The sequence below is a fragment of the Urocampus carinirostris genome, chromosome 9 (genome assembly GCF_059441175.1).
Source record: "Urocampus carinirostris isolate Australia breed hairy pipefish chromosome 9, RoL_Ucar_1.0, whole genome shotgun sequence".
Lineage (NCBI taxonomy): Eukaryota > Metazoa > Chordata > Actinopteri > Syngnathiformes > Syngnathidae > Urocampus > Urocampus carinirostris.
In genome coordinates, this window is record NC_142357.1 from 23,302,497 (window position 1) to 23,314,359 (window position 11,863).

The 11,863-nt window shown below is 39.9% G+C and overlaps 1 protein-coding gene across 1 annotated transcript in view; it reads left to right on the forward strand.

Moving 5' to 3' along the window:
• pdgfc (platelet derived growth factor c) overlaps window positions 1–11,646 on the forward strand; it is a 65,995-nt gene extending 54,349 nt beyond the window's left edge. Inside the window, exons 4-6 of the mRNA XM_088344053.1 lie at window positions 7,950–8,142; window positions 9,218–9,435; window positions 10,794–11,646. Of these exons, the coding sequence (XP_088200179.1) occupies window positions 7,950–8,142; window positions 9,218–9,435; window positions 10,794–10,937 (555 nt within the window). The 3' untranslated portion in view covers window positions 10,938–11,646. The remainder of the gene's footprint in view (window positions 1–7,949; window positions 8,143–9,217; window positions 9,436–10,793) is intronic.
• Window positions 11,647–11,863: the final 217 nt, after the last annotated feature.

An 11,863-nucleotide genomic window follows, 5' to 3' on the forward strand; every position in this document is an offset into this window, starting at 1 on the left:
ACACTTTGCACCGCAGAAGGTTAACACACTGTAATATTTGACCATTCGATGTCACTGTATTGTGTAGTGCAGGGTTGCTCAATAAGTTGATCGCGATCTACTGTTGGATCGCAGGGGTAGTACTGGTAGCTCACCAGAAAGTATATTCTTTGCATTGTATTTGTTGGGATATGCTGCTGTCTAATGCATGAGCATGAACGTCAAAGTTGCGCATGCTGCAGTAACAAATTAGAGAACAACGAATTTTGCGATGGAAGGTCTAATTGTCAGGACCAGAACGGAGACAGGACCCACTTGCGTTACGTTTTTCTCAGTTTTATTGGAAGAAAGGAAAGGGTTGCCACCACGATCAGGTGGTCGCTGGGCTAGGGAAGCAGGTTGCTCTGAACGCGGAAGTGGGACTTCCGTGGCGAGCGATGGCGGTGTCGGGAACGGAAAAACGGGTCAGCAGCCGGGACAGGAGAGAAAAAAAGGGGTCGGGGTCTCATGCGAGTCGTAAGCCAGGAAAGTAGAGTAGACGTGGTCGGGGACAAAAAAAGTCGAAAGCCGGGGCGAGAGAGTAGACGTGGTCAGGATCAAAAAGCCAGGTGACAGACAGGAGCAAAAAAGAAGAAGAAGAAGAAGAAGAATTTACATTTATTGTCATTCTTTGTAACCATGCACACAGAACGAAATGTCGATACACCTGACCCGTACAGTTAAACTGTAGCGAGCCGATGGAGTCAGGGTCGAAAAAGGCTTGCCTAGTGTAAACTGAGGTTCGCAGACGGACTGACAACAGGGGACAGATAGGAGTGGGTTTAACTAGGGCCTGAGAACCAATCAGAGTCCGAGGCAGTTGGAGCCATAGGAGCGGGCACAGGTGCAGCTTATCGGTAATCATGACAGTAATTTATTACAATTATAAATGTTTCTTAAAATCATATTTTTTTTAACTTATAATTTAATACGTGTAATGATTAAAAGGTCAAATTAAATGTAATATTAACATTTAGTAAAATGTATGACAATGAGATTTATCAAAATTCCTTACAAATCAATAAAGAAAAAAACATTGTTAATTAATTTTCAATTTAAATTTATGTGGGAATTTTGATTATTAACCACAAATGTAAGAACTCTATTTGCCTGGAGTACAGTATTACTTTTTTTTTTTCCGCAAAAGTATCAAAAAACATTGGCAACAAAAATAAAAGACTGACTTAGATTTAGAAATGGAGTTGACACTTATTACAAACGACTATTGCATTTCATATTTTTTTTTGTTTTGATGAAACTTATTTGATTTATTTAGGTGTGCATTGAGAAATATTGTGAGCATTCAATTCCACTAATTGACACTTTTTTTTAATGGGTAGATCATTTTGTAATTACAGTAGCTTGCTTGCTGAAAGTTTGAGTGTCCCCATAGTGTAGTGCAACTAAAACAAGTGCTACAAAGAACAATGACGATTACAAACTATGGACGGTTAAAGTGATATGCTAATAAAAGACAAAAGAAACTAAATGTGAATAAAATTATGACTCACAACACATGGTAAGCTTTCTCTCCTGGCTTTGATCTCTTTGATCTCCGGCAAAACTAACATAAAATGCGACAGAAAGAAAATGTAAATAAATCCAAACAGTTTGCCAACATCATTTTTGCCGTTCCATGTATTCCGTTACTCCCCAAGTCAGCACAAAATTTAGTAATTTTATTCATATTTAGTTTCTTTTGTCTTTTTTTAGCATATTTGGTATCGGAGTAATCCAAAAGTAATTGAAAGTAATCAAGTTAAAGTAACCCTACCCAACCCTGGTACAGTACACGTTGTTATGATTGCACACGAAACAGGAAGTAGAAGCCAGATTTCTTGATGGCTGACCTCTCACAGCGCCGGTAGCGGCGGAAAGAAGCACTGCAGTAATGTCCTGTACTTGGAAAAAGGTGCACACAATACAAAACCTAACTTACAGTAATGTCCGGATATTATTCGACATCCCGAAAAAAATGATGGCATCTGCTGGATTCCGTAAGTCGAATGTACATAAGTCGGGAGGCATCTGCATTTAGAAATGAATTCCAGCTTCATTTCAAACCAAACTATTACTTTATTTGCTGCCAATACCGTAGGTCAAAGAGTGTGAAATGTGTTTTATTCAAAAGATATTTCCTCAGTTTTTAGCTTGGTGCCAAGGAACATTTTGAAGAATCTTGTGTAAGCTAGTTTCTCAACTAGTGGGTCGGGACCCTAAAGTGGGTCGCGGGCCTTTGCCCTGGCAAAATAACTCTAACAAGAAAAAACAGAGGGTCAATTACACATTAGATGGCGATAATGGTATAAAAATGTGATATTTGTAGCTTTTTTACCAGTACATTGATATTTATTATCTACAAAATTAAGTACCGTATTTTCCGCACCATAGGGCGCACCGGGTTATAGGGCGCACCCCCAAAAAATAGTTTTTGGTCCTATATCTTCCATACATAAGGCGCACCGGATTAAAAGGCGCTACAATGGGAACGTCGACAAAACAGTCAGATAGTTCAGTCAAACTTATTACCCCCTTCACATTCCCAAAGCTTGCAAAGAAGCAAATACGTGTCGTAGACATGTGCGGATGCGGTGTTCGTACGATGTCACTCAAATGCATCGTTCCAAATATCATTCTGAAGGTTAAAGTCTTGGGATTCAAGAAATGCCAACCATTCCTTAGTTTCTATTTTCTTTTTCGCTCGCAACTTTACTGTGCATATGACAATAAACACTTGGAATTGAGTTTAATTTAAAAAAAGACCCATCACAGAAACATCAAGATCACTGGGAAAATATATAGCCGGAGTAGCTCACTAAAGTCATTGCGTTCAATAATAATGTGCAACCATGGTCCTCTTATATCCGTGAGTGTAGTAAATCCAGGAGAGTAAAATATTTACAAATACAGAATGGTAAAACAATGTTTGCTCTATGCCGTAGACAACCAAACCTGCTATTCACATTCATCTTTTTCGGCCAATTGCAGGCTTTGTTTTGCCCCTTTAGCCTATGCGAGCTTGTAAACGATAAAAAGGATCCGCCCCCTTTACCTCCGAATAACTTTAGCCAATAGTGATCGATTCAAATGATGATTAACACATTGGCTGGGAAATGAAACGCCGGCATATGTATCCCAGCATACACCGCGGAGCACATCGCCTACGAGGAAAAATCTAGTCTGCGGCTGCTTGTCTTTGTTGCGAGACCTTGCGACTTAATATTGATCCATATATAAGGCGCACTGTATTATAAGGCGCATGGTCAGCTTTTGAAAAAAATAAAGGCTTTTAGGTGCGCCTTATAGTGCGTAAAATACGGTAATTATCATTGGTTAGGTACATATTTTGAGTATATTGACTATTTTAAAACTGTTTCAGGGGGGCGGTTATATGTGATGTAGGCGAGTATACTGTATCTCTACTTTAAGCTGCACAATCCTTTCATTTGATACTTTTTTGATTTGGGTCGCAGATTCTCATTTGTGTGGACTGGTGGGTCCTCAAGTCAGACTGGTTGAGAACCACTGTTTTGGACATGGGTGACACTTTGCTAAATTTTGATACAAACGTTTAAACCGACTAACTAGTATCATTTAAACAAAAGCAATGCTATGCCTTTACCTTCTTTCGCATCTTTAAAGCTAAGGACCTATATTTAAAGAAAAAGAAGGAGCTCAGTTCATCCAATACTCCTTTTTTTAAACTCCAGTAAAAGTTAAAGTAGTCCACCCTGTACGTTTACGAGCATATTATTTTACCTCTCTTCGTGAGCAAATGTGCGTGAGAGTACTTTTGCACTGGATTCACGTGTCTCCTCCTACTCCTCTTGTGTTTTAACAAGCCGCTTGCCAAAAAAATGGCTTCCTGTCAATGATAGAGCGGCACTTGACGGGGCCCCGTTCGGCTTCCTGCGGGTTTCGCGAGCCGGGAACAGAACGCTGCTGTTCAACCGCGCAGAGTTCAAAGAGAAGGCAGCAATATTTTCGCAAGCTTTTCGGCCGTCAGTGTGACCCGGAAGACGGGTATGTTGGGTGGATGGGTTTGTTCTGAAGCCTACTCCAGCTTGCTGGGGTTGGAGGGTGAGAACTGTCGCCCACTTCCAAATAAATAGACATTAGAAAAGACAGAACAACCGATTAATAGAATTCAATAACCATTAATTATTCAATGCCAAATGTTTCTTTCAAATGGGAAGAGCTGGTGCCAGTCTTTTTTGCCGTTTTGACTCATTGTTGATGACCTTCAGAAAATTAAGTTCTGTAGCAATATAGGCATACTGTAGAACATTTCAAAAGAAAGCATCAACCCTTATCTTCCATCCATCCATCCATTATCTGTACCGCTTATCCTCAGTAGGGTGGCGGGGGTGCTGGAGCCCATCCCAGCCATCTCCGGGCAATGGGCAGGGGACACCCTGAACTGGTTGCCAGCCAGTCGCAGAGCACACAGGGACAGACAATTCACTCGCTCATTCACACCTAGGGACAATTTTGACCCGTCAATTAACCTGACGATCATGTTTTTGAAATGTGGGAGGAAACCAGAGTGCCCGGAGGAAACCCACGCAAGCACGGGGAGAACATGCAAACTCCACACAGGAAGGTTGGTAGCTGGATTTGAACCCATGACCTCAGAACTGTGCCGCACACGCGCTAACCACCGCGCCGCCGTGCTGCCCCACCCTCATCTTTAATTAAATAAAAAGTATGTTCATAGTTTTTACCATTATTCAGTAAACAACACGTTTACATTCCTTAGTTTGTTGATGGCGGCACGGTGACTGGGTGATTTGCTGTACAGCCTCACGGTGCAGAGGTTCAGGATTCAATTTTTTCAATTAATTTTTTGGATCCACAAATACAAAATACAAAATGTGAATTTCCCTCCGGGGATGAATAAAGTATCTATCTATCTATCTACGTCTGTAATTTTTAATCTTAGGTTTGTATTTATCAAGACATCATTTTTTAGATCTTGAGTATGAATATTTTGTTTGTTTGTACATGATTCAATTGTTTGTTTGTTTGTACATGATTCAAATTGAATCTTTTCTTCCGGCGCCGTCACGAATGGCAGCCACTCCAGCAGCTCCCGTGTTATTTTCGATTGTTCTCGATTGTTCTCAGCTCAGGGATGCTGCTGGAAATGTGAATTTCCCTTCGGGGATGAACAAAGTATCTATCTATCTATCTATCTATCTAAATTGTCATAATATTTGTCATTAGATATTTGTGGAACAATACCTGTGTACTTTTGAGACAAAATTCTACCCATACAAGCGTTGGGTAAAATGTCAGTAATATGTGGCTTACATTTACAGTTCTCGGGCACAATCTTTATGGGGCGCTGATGCTTCATAGGACAATGCCATACAGACTAATGCCAGCTGACGTTAATCACGAGGGAAGTAACGCAATGGCAAAGCAAAGCCACCAGAGAACAGTTTCTCGCTCATTTTTTAGCAGAATTTTTGTGAAACATGGCAACAATTACAGGCATTTACAAGCACTTCTTCCAAAATCCATGAACTTTTTGAACCATAAAAACACAGCATTAAGATTTAAGCATTTTCAAAGATTTCAAGCACACGTACGAAGTCTGAGGATTGGTCCTTCATACTTTCTAATTTCACCCTTCAACATCAACGGCGCATGTTTATATTGTAATTGTGAGCCGTTAAAAGTCGCAGAGGGCCCTGCTGGCCCGGTAGCCCACCGCCGCTAATTGGGGGAGGATTGCGCCGTCAAAATTCATAGGCTGTTAATGACTCCCAGTCGCTGGACCATGCCAAGAGTTAGCTAATTTGCCGCTCGTGCTACCTCCGTGCCGGCTGCCAAGAACTGTCGGCATCGGGTGCTCTTGTCGATTTAGCGTTCCTCCGGCAAAACCGAATGCTAAGCCACGAGATTTCTTAACGAGAGGCTTTCATTAAAGCCACTGCACAGATGGGCTTCAGATGTGTTTTTCTAGCCCAAATAACCCTCCCCCCCTTAACCACTTTACCGCCCCTCTTAAGGAGCTATCCCAAGAGAACATGAAGTTTAGTGGGCATGAATAAATTCATGTGGGAAAAAGCGGAAACTGTTTCAACAAGCTTGAAAACAATGGGGAATTTGACTGGATGGGAATTAAAGCTTTGGGTTTAAGATTTCAAGTAGGTTTGAACCATTGATTCTGAGTGAAAGGGACACTGTGATTTATTTGCCAACTAGATGTGTTGTGTAGTCCAACCGAAAACGGGTGCTAAAATCCACATGGAAGAATGCAAACTATGAAGTGACCAAACAACACAATGTTTCTACTTATTTTCTTGCCTCTGCCTTTTGTGAGGTTTTCTTGGTTTTCGGGTACCAGTATCTCAACCTAGGAGTATTGTTAAAAATGCATGTTTATGTTTATGTTATAGTTTGTGAATGTTTACCAATTGTTTTTATCCAAACGAATTAATTTTAAGCACTAGGAGGCTCTATAGAATACACACTATCCTTTAAAAGGTTATTAGTTTTGACAACTGACAGGAAAAAATCTCATTTTCCTTCTTATCCGGGCAAAATGTTTTTGTATGAATTTCCATTGCATAATACTGTTTTTAACCTGTTTATTTAAGTGTATTTTGTTTAATTGATAATTAGCAATTTGAAGGAAAAAACTCTGCTGATTAGCACCTCATATTTTTATTTCCTATATACACACATATATATATATATATATATATATATATATATATATAATTTGCTAAAACTGTGCTTGGTCATTCATTCATTTACTGTATTTATAGCATTGTTTGTAACAGTGTTTGACCTTCTTTGTACAACTTGAAATGGATAGTCAAGGCATATGGCCGCCCCAGCCTTGATTTCACTGCCAGCCTCTTCGTTGGCTGTATTTATTTGGGTCGGAAATAACTGTTTTTATTCACAGTTATCATAGGAAGTATAAAATACCGCTGAATATCCAACCTCACCTCAGACAGCTGAAGAATTCATTAGTTGTTTTTGATATTTATATTCATGACCATAAACACTTACTTAATGGGAGGTGTAATTCACATTAGTACCTCCGACGGGAACAAAAAAGCTAATATCACAGCTTCTTTAGTTTACAATTTTATTTTCAATCATTGATTACAGTATTTATGCAAAATGTTCTTATTTCGCTTTGAAAATGTTATGTAAATAATGTAACATCCTCTAAATGTTTTTGAAAAAAAACTGTCAAGTATTTTTATTCATGACGATTCTCTGTTCAACTTGAATATTCAATTTAACAAAGTGTAATTATTAACATGCAAATATAAATATAACAATGAATCATTTGTTAATTAAATATTACTGTTTAAGTACACTGCCAACTGTTTAGCCAATCAATTCACTATGAAAAGTAAACCAAAATGGAGCAAGGGATTACTGAAATTTTGTCACTTGAAATCTTGGAGGAAAAACGATAAACTCCATCCATCCTTTATCTGCACCGCTTATCCTCAGTAGGGTCGTGTGGGTGCTGGAGTCCATCCCAGCTATCTTTGGGCAGTGGGCATGGGACACCCTGAACTGGTTGCAAGCCAGTTGCAGGGCACACAGGGATAGACAACTCCCTTCCTCATGCACACCTAGGGACAATTAACCTGACTTGCATGTTTTTGGAATGCTGGAGGAAACCAGAGTGCCTGGAGGAAACCCACACAAGCATGAGGAGAACAAGCAAACTCCGCACAGGAAGGCTGGTATTTGAACCCATGACCTCAGAACTGTGCCGCAGACGCGCTAACACTCAGCTGCCGTGCCACCAAACTCATAAAATAATAAACAAAAACAAAAGAAACAAAAACAATTTTACATTTGTAAATGATCAGATCTTAGTTAACATAGTAACATAGTTTCCATGTTGGTTGTGTAAAATTCTGTGCTACATTTTTCACTTCATTTTTCAGCTTCCAAAGGAAGCTGAGCTTCCATCCCAGCAGGACCTGCAGGAGCTGTCTGCCGCTGTGTCGGGCCTGAGGTCGGTAGAGGAGGTGATGAAGTACTTAGAGCCTGAGCGCTGGCAGTTGGACATGGACAACTTGTATAAACCCACATGGCATGTGCTCGGAAAATCTTTCATCCATAACAAAAAAAACAGAGGTAAAGGACATGTATTTTTTATTTCCTTTCACACACAACTTGTTGAACAAAATCTTCGGTAAATTTGGCGCTTGGTTTGAAACCGACAAACTATGGTTTAGTCTGTTGATGAGCTCTTATACTACAGTCATGGGCAAACTATGGCCTTTCGAATTGAAATAGTAAAAATATCATGTAAAATCAGTACTGCAATGTCCACATTTACCCAAAAGATGACGCACTCAAACCACATTGAACATTGTTGGAAGTTCACCATACATTTCCAACTGCACAATTGGTGACCGGAACTACAGTGAGACTTGGGGACAGATAGTACCGTCATAGCTGCTCTATTTAGTTTTGGGGAGGACATTTAAGCCCTTCAGTAAACATAAGCGGACTAAAGCAAATAAAAAATGTACAATGCACCGACACGATTGGAGAGGTGACAGAACAATCATGACGGTAATTACCAGCTGCGATGCACTTCAACTTAAGTTTAAATATGAGATCATTATTTGATAACATGCAGATATGGTCCCTATTGACGGAATTAACAACCTTATAAATAAGTTGCGCTGATTTGTTGATGAAAAAAGTCACAGTGTCACAATTTTAGTTTTTAATTTCACCATGGTCATGCTATACTAACAAATCGATGAGAGTGACTTCACTCTTCAGCACATCCTCCTGCTCCCATTCCTCCTACCTAGTGTGTTCTGCTCCAGTTTTGCGAAAAGTAGGAAAAAGTACATAGGTGCAGTGGAAAATAAAGCAGTCTGACTAGTTGTGAGTAAATAGGTGCTGCGATGTGTTTGTACGGTTTATTGCAATTTAATCGGGGAGATTGCATTGATTTACAAGTGGAGCAATTGGCAGAGGTCTTTAACAACACACTTTTAATTCTCACTGTTTCAAAATCGATTTCATGACCAAGCACCGTTTTAGCAGATACCTAAAATAAAATCAGTCATTATTTTTTTCTTCAGGCCTGTCTCCTCTGCAAAATTTCAGAACCCACATGTCAAAAAGTTTGCCCACACCTAATTTAGTACAACGTTTGATGTTCACATTTTGTCTTTTTATCCCTGTGGAGGAGCTGACCTGAACCAGATTTGGGAGGAAGCTCAGCTGTACAGCTGCACGCCGCGTAACTTGTCAGTGTCTCTTCGCGAGGAACTCAAGCGAACGGACGTCATATTCTGGCCAAGCTGCCTCCTGGTGAGGCGATGCGGAGGAAACTGCGCCTGCTGCGCGCATCGCTGCTACCACTGCCAGTGCCAGCCCGCACGCGTCACCAAGAAGTACCACGAGGTAGATACAAGATTCCAAACCTCGTTCTGGTTATATAGCCACAAGGGATTTTCCCTATGAGAGCTAAATTTAAACAGTTTTTTGGGGGGGTTTGTTGTTCCTGTATAAGCCATGACATACCCAAACGACCCCTCATCACGTGCACCCTACAATTTGCTACTGGTGACATGCAACCAAATATGCACATATAAGCTAAGCTGAACCCCTGATTTCAGCGTAGTCTGTATTTTGTGCTTGAGATGGATGTATTTAGTTCTAATATAAAAAAGCGCACAAGTTAGAGAACCCTGTTGGTGTATGAAGGTCTGACGATGTGAGAGATACTGAAGTTAGTTCTTGATGTGCATTTAATGATGTAATAACATCAGAAATATTTTATATTTTTATTAATAACCCGCTCTAGTACTTGTTACAGAGAAAAGTACCAAAAACCCTAAATCGGCCAGAAAATTGAAATTGCGCCTTACATTCCAGTGCACCTTATATGCATACAAAATTGGAAAAACATTACCATATTTGTGCAATTATCACTGACTGCATTTCCCTAATTATGGTCGCAACAGGGATTTAACTGGATAGCAATGGTAAAGGCCCTCAATCCTATCCACCAAGTCATAAGGGACATGGAAGGTGGTTCACAGTTGCATAACATCGAATGCAACAGGTATTGGACTCGTATCATGGGCCAGAGAACCAGTTCCTATCCATTAGACCACTAAGGATACACATTAATAAGTATTAGGTCTTATCTCATTATCACACGATTTTTAGTAGTCTTTGTACCAGATATGTTAGAGTAGAGAGAATTATTTTTTTCACTTTTTCTCAGCTCAAACTAAGCATTGTAAGTGACAAATATTTTGAATATGTGCTGCCATGTGTTTATTTATATATTTCAGGACGACTGAATGACTTCCCAAAACACTGTTCTCTTCATTCAGTTCAGAAAAACCAAATTACTTCCCTCAATGTCTCTCATTATTCAGTTCAGAATCTCGTGCACTTGGTTAAGACTTTGCGTGTCGTCTGTATCACGAACTGGTTAAATGTCTAAAAATTTCCTCGCAGCCCGTCCCAACATTAAAATCAACAACTTTGGTACCGTGACTAAAATAGTGTGATAATGAGAAAAGACCTTATGCCTTTTCATTTTCGTCTGTATCCCTAGTGATCTATTGGCTGGGCTCTGTTGCAACCACTAAGTGTATTTTTTGTACCAACGCAGTCCTTAAAGTAGTTTTAATTTAATGCGCCTTATAGTACGGTGTGCCTTACAAAAAAATATAAACTCCGTTGCACCTTATAGTGCAGAAAAGACACTCAATTTGTCCCCTGTGCCCCCGTCCTGCACTCATCAGGTTCTGCTGCTGAAGCACCGCAGCGGAGGCCGTGGCCTGCAAAAGTCTATGACCGACGTGGCCTTGGAGCACCACGAGGAGTGCACGTGCATGTGCAAGGACGTCGATAACGCCAACAATAGCTCGCCCGTCGGCCGCGTTTGACGCTAAATTGGACAGAGAAAGTCAAACTTCGATTGGGACGGATTCAATCTCCGGGAACGTCGTGGGATAAATACCGCGACTACAAATTTCCACCAGAGTCTATCGGAGGCGTTCAAAGACAATTTGAGATAAGGACTTGCCTATTCTTCGCCTTTCTGGGGGTCTGATAGTGTCATCGTGAAAATGGGAGATTTTTTTGTTCTGTTCTTTAGGCTACTGGCTCAGCTCCAAAAGTGCTGGACCAGTAAGGTTTTTGCCCTTTCATTTTTGCTGTCCAGATCGATGTTGATTGAGAGCTCGGCAAACGTAAACAAACTGTTCTCTTTGTTCCAATTTTTGGGGCGGGAAGCAATCCTTTCAAAAGCCTTATTTGCGTGTAAATATTCCATTTGTAGTTATTTTCTCGCTGATGTGCCTTCTTTTCCCTACCAAAGTCCGTTGGTGCTTCTTTTGTCTCGTTTATGCATTTTATGTATTTATTTCTTGTTTCAAAATGAAAAAAAAAATGACATTTCAAAGCAAAATATCCAATGCCGTTGTACAGCAAGATTCTTCTTTGGTGTTTTTCTTATATACATTTTTAAAATGTGTTTTTCATTCATTCATTCATTCATGTTCAGTTATTTATCTTTGTCCCTCCTTCTCTGTAACATCTGTTGTTTTAATTGTGCAGGAAATTTTTAAATAAAAGTTATATTCTATCTACTTACCCTGGTCATATGCCTCAAGAGGGGTGACCGACAGCAAGACAAACACAAACATTAACAAAGAAAATAAAAAAGGGAAAAAGTAGCAAAAAACACACACAAACGTTTTTGGACCATGGCCAACCCAAATGCCCAAACAAGTTAGGCACCTCGAAATAAAGTTAAAAATATATGTATAGAATTGTGGATATCAACTATGAAATTGGTCAATTTCAGAAG